This window comes from Argiope bruennichi, chromosome 10 (genome assembly GCF_947563725.1).
Source record: "Argiope bruennichi chromosome 10, qqArgBrue1.1, whole genome shotgun sequence".
Lineage (NCBI taxonomy): Eukaryota > Metazoa > Arthropoda > Arachnida > Araneae > Araneidae > Argiope > Argiope bruennichi.
The window spans coordinates 80,107,412-80,125,399 of record NC_079160.1 but is presented as its reverse complement, the minus strand read 5'-3'; the positions used below and the strand labels follow the sequence as shown (position 1 = coordinate 80,125,399).

Below are 17,988 nucleotides of genomic sequence, written 5' to 3'. Positions count from 1 at the left end.
GTTATTGGTTGCGATCAATGAAATATTGAATGCATCATCCCATAATTTGCAAAAATATTAGGGGTTTAACATCTTTAACAAACCATATGTTAATAAATATTTCATTCTTCAAAAAAGCAAGTTGAAATGAGTAAGAGTTTGGGAATTTTTGGCACAGGATGGTATTTTACTGTGTTTTAAAAATTTATTAGAGAAAATGAGTTTAAATAGGTAAAATATTTTACATATTTAAGGATAATTTTATAAACTGAGTACACTCAATTGCAATAACAATTATTTAAGCTTATTTTACTATTTATTGATAAATGATTATTTTAATGTGAAAAGGGAGAATGTCAAATTTGAGTTTGTACTTTTTTTCAAAAGTCCTTGATGGTCGATTATATCTTGGTTTCTGCTAAAAAACAGGTGTTTATTAGGATTAGAGTAATCTTCTTATTTCAATCCCTTCACAAAGTATATTATTTTCATTGATCATATAAGCAACAGTCTACGGCAACTATTTGCAAACTACTACTAGTGATAAAGATGTCTTGTGTCAAAACAATACAAGCCCAAATAACCCCCCCCCCCCAAAAAAAAACTGGAATCTAGGTGAGTGGGCACTAATTTGGGGGACAGGCTCTGAAGGAAACAGTAAAATTTAATTATTAATGCTGGCATTAAAATATATATATATTTGAAAGATTGAGCTCTCTTAATCAACTGTACATGAGCTTTTGTTTCAATAAACATTGTAAAATTGAAATTCAGCAATAAATACAATATAATAAAAAAAATTTATTACAATTCTTGCATGGAATGAAAAGAGTGAGAAAATCAAGAATTCACTTAAAACATTTTTATTTTTACTCGCCCCTGCCTGTGGGCAAAATACACAGATTTAAGTCAAAATAGCTTGACTGTATCAAATACAAAGGGATGTACAAGACACTGACACCTTGTTCAAAAAAAATGAGATGTGTACAAAGAGATTCACGATAGCATAAATAACTTCTACATTTTCTATTGGACAAGAATTTTTATATTACACATCATGCAAAAATGTCTGAAAGTTTCAACTTAACTGCAAAATTTTACATAGCTTCATTTAGAATAGAAGTTTTGAATGACAATGAACAAAATGAATGACTATACAAAATGATATACTTACAACAGTAACTACTTTCAATGCAAAATTATTTTAAAATAACATATGAATAAGGTGAAAATTAATTCATGTATAAAGAGAATCTACAGTTTTGATGAATATAACGTTAAAACCTGGATTTACAGATAATAATTTGTACTAAATTATCATTTGATAAAATAGTTCATTTAAATGGACAATGCAGCACTGATACAACGATAAACAAAACACAGCAACGTAGAACTAGAGCTTTTAGAGAATTCATAGAACCTACACGGTCAGTTTCAATATTTACAAGTCTTTTGGTATAAACAAATACATTTTCACGAGTGCTTTGCTGCAGTGGTGAATTCTGTTGGAATAAAGTCCGAATTAAACACTCAACACAACACATGCCGCTTCTTCTCAAATTGATGTTCTTTGGTAGCGAGTTCATAGCTAACTTGTTCACCAGTTTAGTACACAAGTCGTACATTTAAAATCCTTTTTTTGATTTGACTGGCATCAGTTTAGCAAAGTAATTTGCTGTTGGATTGTAACTGAAGAGTGACGTTTGATCACAGGAGACATTAAAAAAAATTAAAGAAAAATTCTTCAAAATTTTTTTTTTTCACACTGCAGAAACTTGGGCTTCATCATCTATAGAAAGAAAATTCAAATTTAGTAATGTTGACCAGCTATATCTTTGTTCAGAATACAATAGCATATTTCTGAAATGTTAAAGGCATATATTTTCCCAATTAGAAAATTGCTCTCAATGACAAAAAAATATATTTTATAATGTTTAAGTCAATAGATGTACTTTTCAAAAGATTACAAAGTTTAAATTTTTATACAAATTCTTAGTAATATTAACCATGTTCTGAAAATAGTTCTTGACACTTTTCGATACATTATCATCACTTGGAGCAATTTTTCTATTTATATACATAAAGTCTAATGGTTAGAAATTATATAGAATGCCTACACAATGGCTAAATTAATACGAATGAATAGAGAAATACATTAACAATATTTGCAATAAGTATTTTAACTGCAGCTAATCACTGTTTCTTACATGAAAGCACTTTACAGAATATAAATATAATAATATATGGAATAAATTTAGTATATCTACTTAAATAATTCTAATTGGGAAGAAGGTTGTCTTAATTTGAGTCTATTTTTTATTTACTATTATTAATACATTAACTACCATTTCTAAATTTATTTATAGAGAAAAATATTCTGGAGGCTATTATAAATAAATAGTTGAAGCTAAAAATTGTTTCAAATAACTAGGTATTGAGCACTTGAAATGTTATTGAAAAATTTAATAGAAGTTAAATACATGAAGCGGAACAGGCAAGTTTGTAGCTCCATATTAGGACAATTTAAAAAAGGACTACTTTGTACTTTGGATTCATATTTTCTCATTACTTAAGTGAAATATCACAAGAATCCATTAAGTCTTACACATCCTTTTGCAGTTTGCAAAAAGGAATAATATAGATATCATATAGAAATATTATTTGATATTCTTTCCCCTTTCATAGTCATTATAATCCTTCTAAAAACAAAAGCTTACATAAATAAGTATATCATAAAATGTAATTCAGAATTAACAATATCGTAATTATTTTGCAAGTTTATGCAATGAAATAGAATTTTTAAAACAATACTCAATTAATATAATTTCTTATTAATAAAATTCAGTAATTTTACTTCACAGGAAAAGTAACAAATTTGCACCTGAGCTATCAGAAAAATTAGCAAAAGCATAAAAATCTATGAAGTACTACAAATTATATTATATATGCAATATTTTTAAAATTGGAATAAATTTTAATTATTTTCGGAATCAATTCCCACTTTTCATTTAATTATTTTTAAAGAATACTCTAGAAAAATGATGGCTAACATTTTCTCACGTTCCAAGAGGGATGTTCCGAATGTTTTATCTGAAGGGATAAAAATCCTTAATGCTTACAATTACTTAATGCTTTTTTTAAAGATACATAAGTTTTCCTTGTGTAAGTCTACACATGTCCAAGAAATTCTTATCAAAATCACACAGTAAAATCACCGTAGAGAAAAATTTCTGAAACTTTGCTCTTGTATTGGGATGTAAACCGACGTCAATTAATCACTGCTTCTCTTTTGTACATAATATGCCTCCTCTGGTCAAATAAATGGGAGTTAAAACTTCAAAAGTTTCTTCTTTTTGATGAATTTGCAAAATTATGTTTAAATATTAAAAGATATAATAAACATCTACTGAAATTACATATATCATCTAAAATGAATAAAATTAAAATAAAATAAAATCAACCATTAAAGATGAAAGCTTTCATATATTAAAAGAATGAAAGCACGATGACATACCATCATCTTCTGGATCTGTGACATCATCATAATAGCTGGCTGTACCCTCAACGCTGTGCGCTCTCCCCAGAACCATCTGACGACTCCTGGCAGCCATCTGAGCTGCAATGGAGTAGTCGGGTGGACGTTGGGAACGAGGGTATGGAGGTGGAGGTGCACTTCGTGGTGGAGGGGGTGGAGGAAGAACGTGGGTGGGATGTGGCATAGCTAAAAGGAGAGAAAAACACCACTGAATTTCTGAAGTGACAAAACAAATATATATAAATAATTGTATTTCAAGGTGTTGAAGTAACAATTAATCAGAAGATATCCTGAAAATGAATGTTTATAATGTCAATTTTCAAAGAATTGTTATATTTGAAAAATTGATACATTTAACAAGCATTTTAATTGGAAACAATGAATGAAATATAATACAGGAGTATTTTATGAGAAAATTATATATATATATATATCAATTAAAGGCTTCCTTGTACAAATTCCAAAGAATCCAAAAGTAGACAAAGTCTCACATATGCATATTTCTTAAATCAATTTATTATAATAATTGAATTAATTCTTATTATCAGTCTATAATTTCAAATATTATCTGCACTAGAATATTTAAAATAAATGTTATCTTGGCAATGTAAAAGAACTTCCCATACCAGTTAAAAAAACAGATCAACAATTTTTATTTTCTGGCAAAAATATTAAAGATTATCATTGAAATTTACTTCCAGTTAAAATCACAATAAAATTAATTTGTTATTTATCTTCAAACTTTAAGATTCTATCAAAAAAAGTTTGACAAAAATAGGTCTCAACAGAAATCACTGAAAAGCCTCGGCTCTAGGAAAATGAAATCTTAAAACATTTATGGACAGATGTACAAATCAAGAAAAGAAATCCGAGATTTATACCTTGTGATCCAGGTATGGTCGGCATGACACTCATATGAGGAAAAGATCGCATACGCATGATGGGGGGAGAATGTGAAACTGAAAAATAAAGTCATAAGATGAGCAAACATAACAATAAATTTTTAAAAATCAAATAAAGTATTTCCTCCCTCTACTTATATTACAAAATTCAGTTTTAATGTATTACAAAGTAAAACCATTTAATACATAATTTTAAAATGTTTAAAAATTTATATATCAAACTTTTTTAGTTTCAAATGAATAACAGTTTTGAAGTAGCTAATCCATGTTTAATTATGTTTTTAAAAAATACTAAATGATTAAATGCTTTATGGATTACAACCACAGAAAATAAAATTTCTCAATTTCAAAATCTTTTTCTTCCAGATGAAAGTTATTAATTAATACTTGAAGATTTAAAACATTTAATCTATGCTGACTATTATCTCAAATAGCTAAAAAAAATTAGTAAATTGTTTAGTATAACTGCTAATACAATGCTATTCATAACACAATTATTATACACAATTGTTTTATGATGCACATTTTTTTTTAAACTGCTTGTCAACAAATATTATGATTAAAGCTACTATGATCATCAATATCAAAATAATTTTGTAATTAATTTTGCTAATAATTTGTTTGAATATTGAAAACACATAAAAGTAGGTGATATTTCTTAAACTATTCTTAACTAACTCTTATGTTTAACTCTCTATGTTTCTTAAACTAACTTCAAAACAATAGTGTTAATGAAATAAATTTAAATTTAACCCATGAAAATATTTTTTTTAAACCTAACATTTATGATGACATAATTGACAAATAATACATTTTAAAAATTCTTTTAAAGTTTAGAAAACATGTTGAATGTTATTTAATGTATGCAATCAAGACATACCCATATGTTGATTTCGTTGCTGAGGTGGTGAATTCGAAGAACCTAAAGAGCTGCTACTGTGGCTGTCTAAGCTAGTTGCATGACCAGAATCAATTTCATAAAGTGTATGATGGTGATAGCTGCCAGTACTACTACTGTCACTAGAGGTAACGGAACCTATATAAAAAGTAATCAGACAATAAGCACAAATTATACAATAACTATTGGAAACCAACCAACAAATAACTATTGGAAATTCAGTCACAGACTATATTTAATTCCTCAATAGTTACAAAATTTAAAAAATTCGATAAAAAAAATACATAATTTTTCAATAATAATTTAAATTAAAAAGATAACCAAGATTTTTAATTAATTTAAATAATAATAGAATTTTGCTTCTGCTTGTGAAGCAACTTCCATAGAACATATACATGTTAATATTAATGAGATAGCCAGATAGTTGCTCTAAAGAAAGCAAATGGTCATATATTGTTAAAAAACATTTTCAATAAGTGGTTATTTTTAAGCTTATTGCATAAATTTTTAAAAAGTAATGTACTTCCATTATTAATGTGGTTTACGGAGCATCATCCTGGTGGCCTTTGCATCATCACTCAACAGCCAATAAGAAGCTGTCTGATTCCCGCCATTAAAACTATATTCAGTACTGTAATAGCATTCATCGATGTAAAACTCCCCAGCTGTCCGTCCAGTTCATTAAATTCGTTTATGCTAACTTAGTGTGTGATTCTTGTAATATGAGCCATCTCTAAGCATTAATCTCAACCGGGCTTTCCCCTAGGATCCATGAGAGATATTTGATTTGATATATAATCTAGTTAGTAGATGTCTGTTTTTTAATTTGGAGTTAAAATGTCTCAACATTAATGTACTTTCATTATTTCACAAGAATAGCAGCATAAAATTGTTATGTATGTATGTATATCATGTTTCAAACTAAGTGAATGAAAAATTCTCGAACTATGAAAAATATTTTCCACTTTAGTGACTTTTAGCTATAACATTAAGTGAAGACTCAATTCTTCTGATAAATTGTAGCTATTCAATAAAGTAATTATTAAATTTTTTACTTGAATATTTAAGATTCTGTAATTGTATTTAATAACAATTTTTTCATCTTAAAATTTTATTTATTAGATTATAAATTTTCAAATGAACATTACATACGAGAAGAACTGAAATATTAATGTGCAGATTTTGTCCTGTTCACGAAAGTATTAAAATTATGTATTTTCAAATTTTCCGAAGTCAGAATGATTTTGAGATTACAGCATAACTATTTGACATAAAAAATATATCCATATATGTTTAATGTGATAAAATAAATGTCACATTTAGTTTAAACATTCTTACAGTAATCTTTTTAAATTCATGCCAAAGAAGTTACTCCTTAAAAACATGCATGTTGATGACCTCACCTGATGTTTGAGATTTTCTCAGTGGCAGGCTACTCAGGGCTGTAACACTGGAACTTTCTGCACTCAAATCCACAGGCAAGACTGAAGGATTAGCTGTATCACTGTGGGAACGGCCATGGCCTTGTCTCCCATCATGCTTTCTCCGAAGGGCATTCGGAGAGGGCGAGGGGGACAAGGAATGATGATGACGAGGTGGCTGGTGAGGGCGCACCTTATTTTGGTCAGAGAGGGCAAGCAATTTGCGAACAGCCTGTGGTGAATCTGCACCTGAAACAATTTTTAAAGAATCTTTTTTCAATCTATATTATTATCTGATTTTGTGAGAAAAAAAAAATTCAATGTTATGAAAAACTATTATGTATTAAATGCAGATGAGATCACTTTAATAATTCTTGTTGTTAATTATTTCATTGCTTGTCATTTATAGTATTACTGGAATGAAACCAACAAGCATTACAATGAAGCTGATAAAAAAATTATAAGTGGTTGGTTAACCACCTTCCAGAAATTGTCTGAGATTAGATCCAAATATAAAGAAATACTAAAGAATTAAAAAAGAAAGAAAGAAATTGACTTTAAACAATTATATTTTATATCCTTCATAAAATCATTTCAATAATGTGAAGATTTGTGAGAAAATTTTAAGTTGATGGAAAATTTGATATTCAAATAAACTTCAAATGACATTTGAATAATTTAACCAATAATTAAATCAAAATGATTACAAACATTCTTTATCTAAAAGAAATACTTTAAATCCACATGCAGAACTGTTTTTTTAATTATAAATGAATGAATACAGGGGGGGGGGGCTCAATTTAGTAGTAATGCAAAGAATTTTCCTCCTCCTTTTGATTTAGAAAGGAAGTGGGGGAATAAAGTTATGAAGTTGTAGTTAAGAGTTGTTAAGATGTATATTATTACTTCTCTTACTCACTCTTATAAATAGGAATGTTAAAATCACAATTATTTAAACATCTTAAAGGAATTTTAATTTTGGGAATTATGTATATACTTTCATATGCATCTCAAAAATTAATAAGATAGTAAAAGAGAACAAATTTTACTGCATTGATATTGATAAAAGTATTCAGTTACTGATTATTTTAAGTTAAAATCTGTGATCAATGTGGAATAGCATATATAAATTTTTAAGCAGCAAAAACACTAATAACACATACTTTAGTTAGATTCATCCATAATAACAAACAAATATTTTCAATAATAATAATATTTTGAAACATAATACTTTGTTCTTCACTAACTGGCGTTTCACTTACATATATATATATATATATATATTTGAAAAAAGTTACTATATTTTTACAAAGCTAAACAGAAGGCATTAAAAAAACTCATACTATAGGGAAAAATAAAATCTATTATGAAGAAACTTACCAAATTTAGGGCCAGCTGTCAAAGACTTTTTTCCTTCCGATGTGCTGCTAGTACTGCTTGTTGTGGATGAGGTGGGAGAGGGATGCCTTTTTCTTGGTGGTTGCACCTGAGGAACAACAGGCATTGTCATAGGGATGGAAGCTGTTGTGGGTTCACATTCTAAGGACATAGTCCTCAACTTGTCTTCATCAGATATCACTTTTAGGTTGGAAAGATATGTCTTTACTCTACGGACCATTTGAGCCTAGGAAGAAAGAAATGCATATGTTTTGAAATGGAAGAATTGTCACTTATGATTTACAATAAATCATTACAAAGTTTTCAATATCAGTTAGATACAGTCATACAGTTAGCAATCGTCTAAAGAATTTGAATATTTGGTTGAAAATAAATACTTGTAGTTTGTCATCTAACAGGAAACCATTTGTAATCTGTTGCACAGTCAATGAACTACTTAGCAATAATGTATGTTCGAAAAATCCAACAATAAATATTTTTTTCTTACTCTTTTGAGAATAATTATTTTCCAAAATGTACTGAGAAGTTGATTCTTTATTGCACATTTATATTTAATTCTTTATAATTACATTTAATAAATATAATGATAAAGGAAAGTAAAAGTTAAACGGCAAAAAAAAAGTTTTTTTTTTTAATGCAATCAACTTTATTTCAACTCAGTTTGGCAGATCAAAATATGCAATTTTCATTAAAATAAATAAAAACAATTGGAATGAAATTTTATATAAGACAATTTAACACGTATTAGAAATTTTTTTTAAAATCATTAACAGAAAAATAATTAAAAAAAAGTTTACAAATTGCAATAAAAAATTTATTCATTTAGATATGAGAAAAGTTATAGTAAAGTAAAGCAATATTTATCTAAAAAATAATTTGAAATTTAAAAAAAAAATTATGCTTAAAAACGATAATGCTCTATTATTTACAGAATGTCATAACAGTCTGATGTCTCAAAAATACTTCCAAAACTCATTTAATGATTCCAATTGAACAAATCATTTTAAAATTTATTTAATATTTTTATAATCCGTCTTAAAGCTAATATTTTTAAAAACAAGGTAACACTAATTACCTCCTCAAACATTTTCTTTGGGTTTGGCTGAGCAGTGCTTTTCTTTCGTTTCTTAACAGTCGCTGCATTTGTAGTTGTTGCAAAACTGTTTAAAGATGCCATAGCAGCAGTTGGATGAGCACCACCAATTTCCAACATGTTGAACAAATCCTAGAAATGAGGAAACATGAAAATCAAAATACCATCATCCATGTTCAGTTATGCTACTTTATTTTATATCAATATTATAGCACTGAAATTATTACAAATTATTTTCATATTTATAAGTAGAAAAATTAGAAAATTACTCTAATTAAACTCCAATTATTTAAATATTTTTTTTTGATGTGTGAAGGAAAAAAACTGTTTCTGTACACTTACATAAGGTGCTGAACACATATTCATCAACTGACGAACTTCTTTTGCTATCATCCTTAATTTTTCAAAATTAACCTAAGAAGAAACAAGAAAATGTAAATTTCAACATAAAAAAAATAAAAAAATTACAACCTATGTCAATAAAAAATATCCTTAGTAAAATGCTAAGGTATAATAACAATGTTCAAATAGTCTTTCAATGAGAAAGATAATTACATTTCATTAACATTCTGAAAGGATATGTAAACCTAACGTAATATAAATTTTGATTTCAAACTAAAACCATTAAATGCAAAAAAAAAAGATATATATATATATATTAGATGCTCATTTCAATTTTATTCATAAAATTTGATTTAAATTCATAATAATAAAATTATAGAAATAATAATCAAATTAATTAATTTTGCCAGCATGTTTAGAAATTTATATGCTTACCAAATTATCTACAAAAGTGTCATTTCCCAAATGAATGAATGTCAAATCTTTCTTCACAACAGGATAAAATGGAATCTAAAATAAAAATAAAAGTGAATAAAAAATTCGAAAAGTAATAAAATTAACAAAATGAAAAACGTACGTTTGAAGACATTAGAATAAAGAAACTTACAATGGGAGGTTGAGTGTGTTCACTATTTAAAAGATTTCTGTATTTGCACATGTTTCTGGATGGGTCCATTAGATCTTGCAAATCCTACAAAAACAACAAAGAGAAAAAAAATTTTTTCAATAGCGTTTCAAACTTTCTTTTCATGAAAATAATACAGCATAAAATGATTAATGATGAAAATTCAATTTAAGATTTAAAGTAATAAAAAATAAATTACATTGCAAATTTAGTCTTCCAGAAGTCTTATGAAAATAATGGAAATACTATTATGAAAGTTCAGAATGAAAATCGTAATCAAAAAATTATCACTTAATCCCCCAAAATAAAAAAAAGATTTTGTACAACTTATACACTTAGTTAAAACACTTTGCTTTAGAATTATGCGAAACTGAAAATAAAACATCTTGTTATCCCATCTATCATTAAAGTTATAATTTCAAATGAACTACAAGTTTAACTTCCTTGATTTTTCCCCCTTCCTACAAAAAAATTACAGTCTTGATCATTCAAATGGAAACTATCCAAATATTAGGATAAAAATACATACTGAAAACATTTTTTGATATTTGGTTGGCAATTTTTCCCAAGTTGCTCTAAGTCTTGAGACAGCACCATGGCCCAGTCCACTCAATATTGCAAACATGGAGTTGAAGTTTTTACAGACTTTGCATTGTCCTAAAAGAGACAGAGACATTACTAATTATAAAATTTTATTAACAGCACACAGTTACATTTATTAATAAAACTAATCTCTTCACACAACAATTGGTTAGCCGAGAACATTAAAAATGTTTTATTATTCATTGTATACAGGAACCTTTCAAATGGAGACCAGCCCTAGAACAGCATAATATTATTAAAAATGTAAAAATCCGGGTTAATCTATATTCTAAATTTTATTCTCGAATTGGTTACTTCACTCTTTTATTTGTCTTGTAAACTGCACAGATATTAAACAGAATCCTTTTCTTCTTTAGTTATCAACAATAGAAAAAAATATCCACATATTTGATGAAACAATAAAAACAGCTTGAATTTTAGAACAACACTGCAATCAGTTGTTGGAATCAGGCACAAAGAAAGAAAAGAATAAAAGCCAAAATTCTATATGTGTCTAAAAATATGTGAAACTATTAAAGGGGTAAGTTGAAAGTTACTTATTAAAGTTATTAAAAAAACAGCAAGATCCGGCTTAGTTTTCAATTAATTTAAATTCTCATTAAAATTTCAAAAAAAAAAAAAAAAAAAAAAAATTAGGGGCACATTCCTACCTTCTAAAATGAATAAGTGTCAAATCTGGAATTCTAAATCAAACGATTTGGCCTGCAGAATACCAACATTTACACATACATTATCCTTACAAGTAAAATTATTAATTCAAAAATAATTAACACTGAACATGAAATTGAAGTACATTAAGAATCTAAATAAAAAGAGTAATTTTTTAAATCATTTATTCTTAATGAAATTATAAAATTAGAAAACTATAATTCTTTAATCCTCTCAACTCACTAGTGAATCCTCTCAACTCACTAGTGGCCCAATCTAGCTCACCAATACAGAAATTGTATGACCACATTAGTAGCAAGGGGGTTAAACATTTGGAAAAATTTGTTCCTCCCTAATTTACTTACTTGCAACTTTAATAAACTGCTTAACAATTCTCATTCGTCTGATTAGTTGGTGTTCAGCACAGACTTCCGTGACTACCCAAAACATCTCACGGTTCACCAACTGAAATTAAACAGATTGTTAGGAATATTTTAATTAAACACACAAGCATTACATAATACAATACAATACTAGAAAAATGCATCAGAAAATGTTTCAATAAGGATATGTACATATTAAATGTATCCATTTCAAAACATTTCATAAAATATATTATTTAACTTCAATTCCCCTTCTAGATAAAATGAAAAAATTTCTCTTTATTTTTTACAAGGAAAAGTTCTAAGCCGAAATCTTTCAATATACACACCAATGAAAGTAAATCATCATTCCTGCTTTTTTTTTTTCTTGGATGGAAGTTGAATTAAAGTTTAAAGTAAATATTAAAGATTGTTGCTGAAAACAGTTCTTACCTCAGCGAACTTTGAAAGTTGAGGAGTTCCATACTTTGAATTAACTTCAAACAAATCATCTATGTATTCTGTAGGCTCAATTTGTCTAAAAGTACTGAAGTCCTCCAGAGTTAATTGTGTGGCTACTTCTACACTATTTAACTGTAAAAAGTGCACTTGACTGTCACGGAGGAGTTCCTGGAAAAGATAATAAAGTTTAAAATTATTTTCTATTAAATATAATTCTCACTCAAAGAAAGGCAAAATTTAATTAAAAATATTTAAAAAAATAATTTTTATTACCAGAGAGTACATTGAAGCTACATTTACTACACAATACATTATTTTAAAAATTTAATTTAATAGAAATAAATACAAAACTCCATGAAAATCATTGCATGTTAAAAAAAAAAAAATGTTACAGTAAAAGGACCTGCATGTGGTGCTTATTTTTCAATGTCAGGTTGTTCTTTTAAATATATTTCTCAAATATTTGTTTCATAGAATAGTTATTCTAAAATCAAAAAGATTGCAACAAGTGTGGTTTTTAGAGGATTTTCATTCAAAAATAATAATCAGCAGCCTTGTCATGCATATAATAGAACAAACTTTAAAAAACAATAAAAGGCTATAAGCAAAAATAAACTTAGTAATAAAATATTTAAAAAATTTTAGCATAAGAATATTGTAGTAATTTTTCCACAATGAATAGAAACAACACAACACAATTATACTATTAATTACATAATGCTACAAATAATGTTTGCAATACAAAAAGTTAATTCAAATATTCTTGGACATATTAAGAACAACTAAACAACAATGTGAGCATAAAGTTTAGTCCTGATATTTTAAAAAATTATTCCACCAAAATTACTATATCGAGATACACTTTTTTTTTTTTTGTAAATTGTCAATTCCTTAATTAAATTTTTAATTAGACCAATTAGCCTAGAAAATTTCAATATGCCCTAGTTCTCCTGGCGTCCAACTTTTTTGTTTGTTCAATATTTATTGTTCATTAGAAAAAATAAATATTGAAACTTCAATGTTTAATTATCAAGAAATAGCATACAAAACATCCACAACAAGTTTTAACTTCCCTTCAACAGAAATTGCTTATTTCAATTCTAGGTGTTACAAAAAGCATTTTCCCTCTCAATTCTATTTAATTAAAATTACATTCATTCTTACATGTATAGATTATCTGCACTACTTGTTCAGTGACAAAGAAAGAAACATAACATAGTTATGCAATTCTATCTTCAATGATTATTTCATACTAATGTTTTATAATCAGGGGAAAATTGTGTACCTACCCTGTATATCACAATGAAATGCATTAATTTTTGAAGACAATGTTTATTTATCACTCTTAAAACCAAAAATAGTTTGGGTGTCTTATTTCTAGCTTTGTAATTCTTTTTTAAAAAATTCAAATGTAATTTTATAATGTATTCCAATCATTTTCAGACATGTAGAATTTTAGCTACACTCCATAAAATAATTCAACCATTAACATAATAATTTCAATCAGTGAAAGATTAATTATATGTTATAGATTCATCTGTTTAAACTTACTGTGGCTAATTCATCAGGAACAAGAGGTTCTGTTGAAGAATTATTCTTCAAATAATATCGACTACTTAGGCCAATTCTTTCAGCTAAATTCTGCATTTGATCTGGCAGCCTGCGTTGCTTGACCACTCCGCCATCACCGACAGAAACTTCTCTTAAGGAATAATTACTATAAAAGAAAATACAAACAAATATTATACATAGCTTAATCACAATTTTCTTAACCATCTGAATGATAAAACAAAGGCAGAATATTTTAAGAGTAAACCAGTTCTACATACCTGCTAGGGTCAGTGATGCCAAATTCCCGTAAAGATAACATTACAACTTCCCTTGCAGTTGTTTCCTACAATAATAATACAATGAAAATAAATAATCAATATCATTTTAATTTTACATTATTGAACATTAAAACTTTAGAAAAATAAAAATAGCTAGTCATAAAAATTACAATTTCAATTATCAATCAATTATCGTTGGTTTAAAATTTAATGTCAATATGAAATCATTAGAAAAATATTTGCTTTGTCATCAGTCTTATTATTGTCTATCAGATCCTATTTTAAACTAATTCTGATATACTAAACTAAAAATTATTATTTCAATAAATTATTTCATTAAAAAGTTTAATGTGAAATTTCCAGATTAATTTCATTACTACAAATAAAGTTGAGACAAACAAAAACTGTGAAATAAGTTTTTTCATCATTGGAATTTTATTTTTCATATGTAGTCTTGCAGTATCTTGCAGATGAATTGGACATCTTTTGCCAAATTCAGAGCTTCTTAAACTATAAATGTCAACCTAAAGGGCTGTAAAATATGCAAAATTGGGAAAACCTGTCCATCCATCAAATTCTTTAACACAATAAAAAAGTACAAACAACCAAAGCATTTAAGATTTGAAACAACACTTTACAAATAAGTATGTAGTAATATTTTTCACATAAATATATTTTTACTGATTTATTATACTTCTAATTGTACAGTTTTATTTACTTTTGTTTATAAATGAAAATGATATTGTAGGTAAAGTTTCTACATATGGTGGGGAAAGATTGTGGAATGTTTTGCAGCTGAACACAATTATGGAAAATAAAAACTATTGAATTTAGGCATATATAGTAGCTTTTTTTTGTTTATTTATCCTACCTTGTGAACCAGCAGGAACTTGAAGGTTTGATCAGATTTATACACCTTGAGGACATGCTCAGGGTAGTCTAAAGACAGTGGGGGCTCATTTAAGGCAGTCACCGAGGATAGGTCAGGATTGCTGTGGCTGTGGTACAAGGTTCCACCAGCAGTCCTGTGGGGGGACGCCGTCCGAACCCCCAATCCACCAGAACCTGCACTGCTTCCACTGTGTATGGAGTACAGACTGTCATCTGAACTGTTCAGTTGAGATTCACTAATTAATTATGGGGAAAAAATAATTAGATATACTATTTTTATATTCACAAACAACAACAAGATATAATCATCACATTTTTCATGTTAACTGATTTCCAAACTGATATATTCCAGAATACTCTTTTTTCTCAACCTACAACTTATGACCACAAAAAATAAATTTCAAACTAAAAAATAATTTAGGAATATATATATTTTTTACATTATGAACAACAGAATACATATGCATTTTTTGTCTTAATGTACAATAATCATAATTGCACAGAATAAATTTTTGTGTACTAAGCATAACTTTCATAAATCATTTGAACGGTAACAACATAGTAAAATGTACTTGATGATCAAGTCATAAATAGAAAAAAAACCTATATTATATATATAGGAAATTCATGTTTAATATTAATTGAAAACTGCAGCAAAAATTTGAAAAAAATAAATGATACATTCTTTATAATACAGGTTCAAAATACTTAAATGCAAATATAAAACACATCAAGCTCAATCGAATTTTGATGTACTCATAATTTTGGAAAACAATAGAATAAAAAAAAAAAAAAAAAAAAAAAAAAAAGATTTAATATTTCATATATTTTTAACAAGATACAGACATGATTTCAGAACTACAATTTGTTGCCCCTACTTTTTTTTCTTTTGCTTCATTACATATGCCACGGCTTTTGTAAAATGCTTGTAATCATAGACATAAACAAATTTAAATTGCAAGTAATTTGAAAATTTAAATGTGTTTATTAGTAGATTTAGCCTATCAAAGGCCTATTATAAGACAATTACATTTTGCTTCTGCGGTTAAACTGATCAGATCCCATTTTTTTTTATTTTTGGTGTGTCAAGTCAACATCCTAAATACCTTTTAACTGAATATATTACCCATTAGATTTTGAAGTCACAGTATTGTCATCTTGAAATTTTTTTAACTGTAATGCAAGTGATTCAAAAGAAAGTTTTATTTAATAATAAATTTTAAAAATCTTTTAACATATATCTATAAAAACCTTTTTAAACTGATTATTAGCCTATTTTTTCCTCTCCTAAAAAATGGAATATCACAGTTATCAGAATTTAGGTACTGTTTTTTTTTTTAATGCAATTTAAAAATAATTTGTTGAACTTGAAATTTAAGTTCAGCATAAATGGATTAACAATTTTTTACAATTATATTGAAAGCCAATGCAGGGTAATACTAAAATTGATATTAGTAAAACTAGAAAAAAAACAAAAAAAAAACAATGAACAAAAGATATTAATCGAATGACATTGGTGTGTTTTGGGTATTTGCTTGCCATTGGTGAACAATTAACCAACATGAAATTTTTGTACAATGTTTTTGGAGCTTAATTGCTGGTTGTAATAAAGATGACATATTTAGTGATTAACTGTTAGCATTCAATAATTGTAAAAGCACCTTTACTTTATTTAAGAAAAAGAAACAATTTAACAAAACTTAAAATCCAGTCATTATTTCAATGTTAATTTATGAAATGTATTTTAATGTGAAAAAATCCATATAAATACATCAATGTCTGCTATAATTAACATTAGCATATGCAAAAAAAAAAAAAAAAAAAAAAAAACTGTATAACCAGTTATTATAAGCAAGCATGTAGTACAAACAAAACTTACTGATTGAGAGTCTTTGGTATGATCATTTTTACAAGAGCTTTCTTAAGTTTAGCCCGATGACCCAACGTCATAAATCCCTTCTTGTCCTCTTTCTTCAAGTCACCACTGTTATTGCTGACAGATCTCACAGCTTTTGCTGGCGGTGAATTGGGAGCTTTGAAGATAGGCACAATACTCAAAGGATAACCACTTACGCCTAATGGAAAACCAATATCACTCCAATCTAATTGAGTAGATAACCTTGCTTGAGGATCATGTTGAAGTCTTGCGATTTCAGATGCTTTGCGACTTCTAGGTCTTGGTGAATTTTCTGGGGTGTTAAGCATTTCTTTAAAACCTAAAACCGAAAATCCGTTAATTGTATTATAATAAAAGATAGATTTTAAAAGGAACACTCTTTTTTTAAGGAGGTATTTTACTACTGAAATAACAGCAGCCAAAATATGCCAACACATAAAGATGGGAGTAATTAAAATATATAGGTCCCATGCTTTTGTAATATAAACAGAAATTAAGTACAACAATTTTTAATTTTCAAAATGCATGATTCATAACATAAGGTTGTTATATAAGACATACTTTATACAATTAAAATGCAACTATGCAAATAAAAATTTTGACCACACATTTAATTTTGATGACAACTTTTGTGAAAATTAATAGAAAAGTTCCTTTTTTAAAAGAATAACATTTAAATATGTTTTCTTAAAATATGAACTACATACCTAATAAATTGGATCGTACTGTTATGCATAAATGAGTTGTCCCTCGTAAAACTTCCAAAGCACGTGCGTGACTCATATGCTCAAAGCTTTGTCCATTTACTTCTAAAATCTGGAGGGGAGAAAATATAAATATATATCTTTCATTCACTCAATTATGATCTCTGTGATTTAAAAGACTGAGAAATACAAAAACTACATTACATCACTAATTTATTATGTATTACAATTAAAATATATAATTAAAAATAGAGATTTATAAAAGTTAAGAAATTCCTTAAAATACAGATAATTTTAAATAATCTGTTTATAATATTATATATAAATTTAATATGTCATTTTTCAAAAAAGAACCATACTGATTTTAAGAAATGAATGCTTTCCATTCACTTAACATGT

At 27.2% G+C, this 17,988-nt stretch overlaps 1 protein-coding gene across 7 annotated transcripts in view; it reads right to left on the bottom strand.

The window, feature by feature from the left end:
• Positions 1–826: 826 nt before the first annotated feature.
• LOC129987877 (rap guanine nucleotide exchange factor 2-like) overlaps positions 827–17,988 on the bottom strand; it is a 475,413-nt gene continuing 458,251 nt past the window's right edge. For all 7 annotated transcript variants that reach the window (XM_056095850.1, XM_056095854.1, XM_056095852.1 and 4 more), the window contains 18 exons: positions 17,593–17,701; positions 16,868–17,204; positions 14,969–15,224; positions 14,098–14,162; positions 13,820–13,985; positions 12,260–12,436; positions 11,810–11,909; positions 10,723–10,850; positions 10,176–10,259; positions 10,004–10,078; positions 9,569–9,640; positions 9,209–9,358; positions 8,116–8,359; positions 6,718–6,984; positions 5,297–5,452; positions 4,396–4,473; positions 3,494–3,700; positions 827–1,768 (listed from right to left, as the gene is read on the bottom strand). In XM_056095850.1, coding sequence (XP_055951825.1) covers positions 1,740–1,768; positions 3,494–3,700; positions 4,396–4,473; positions 5,297–5,452; positions 6,718–6,984; positions 8,116–8,359; positions 9,209–9,358; positions 9,569–9,640; positions 10,004–10,078; positions 10,176–10,259; positions 10,723–10,850; positions 11,810–11,909; positions 12,260–12,436; positions 13,820–13,985; positions 14,098–14,162; positions 14,969–15,224; positions 16,868–17,204; positions 17,593–17,701 — 2,700 coding nt within the window. In that variant the 3' untranslated portion in view covers positions 827–1,739. The remainder of the gene's footprint in view (positions 1,769–3,493; positions 3,701–4,395; positions 4,474–5,296; positions 5,453–6,717; positions 6,985–8,115; positions 8,360–9,208; positions 9,359–9,568; positions 9,641–10,003; positions 10,079–10,175; positions 10,260–10,722; positions 10,851–11,809; positions 11,910–12,259; positions 12,437–13,819; positions 13,986–14,097; positions 14,163–14,968; positions 15,225–16,867; positions 17,205–17,592; positions 17,702–17,988) is intronic.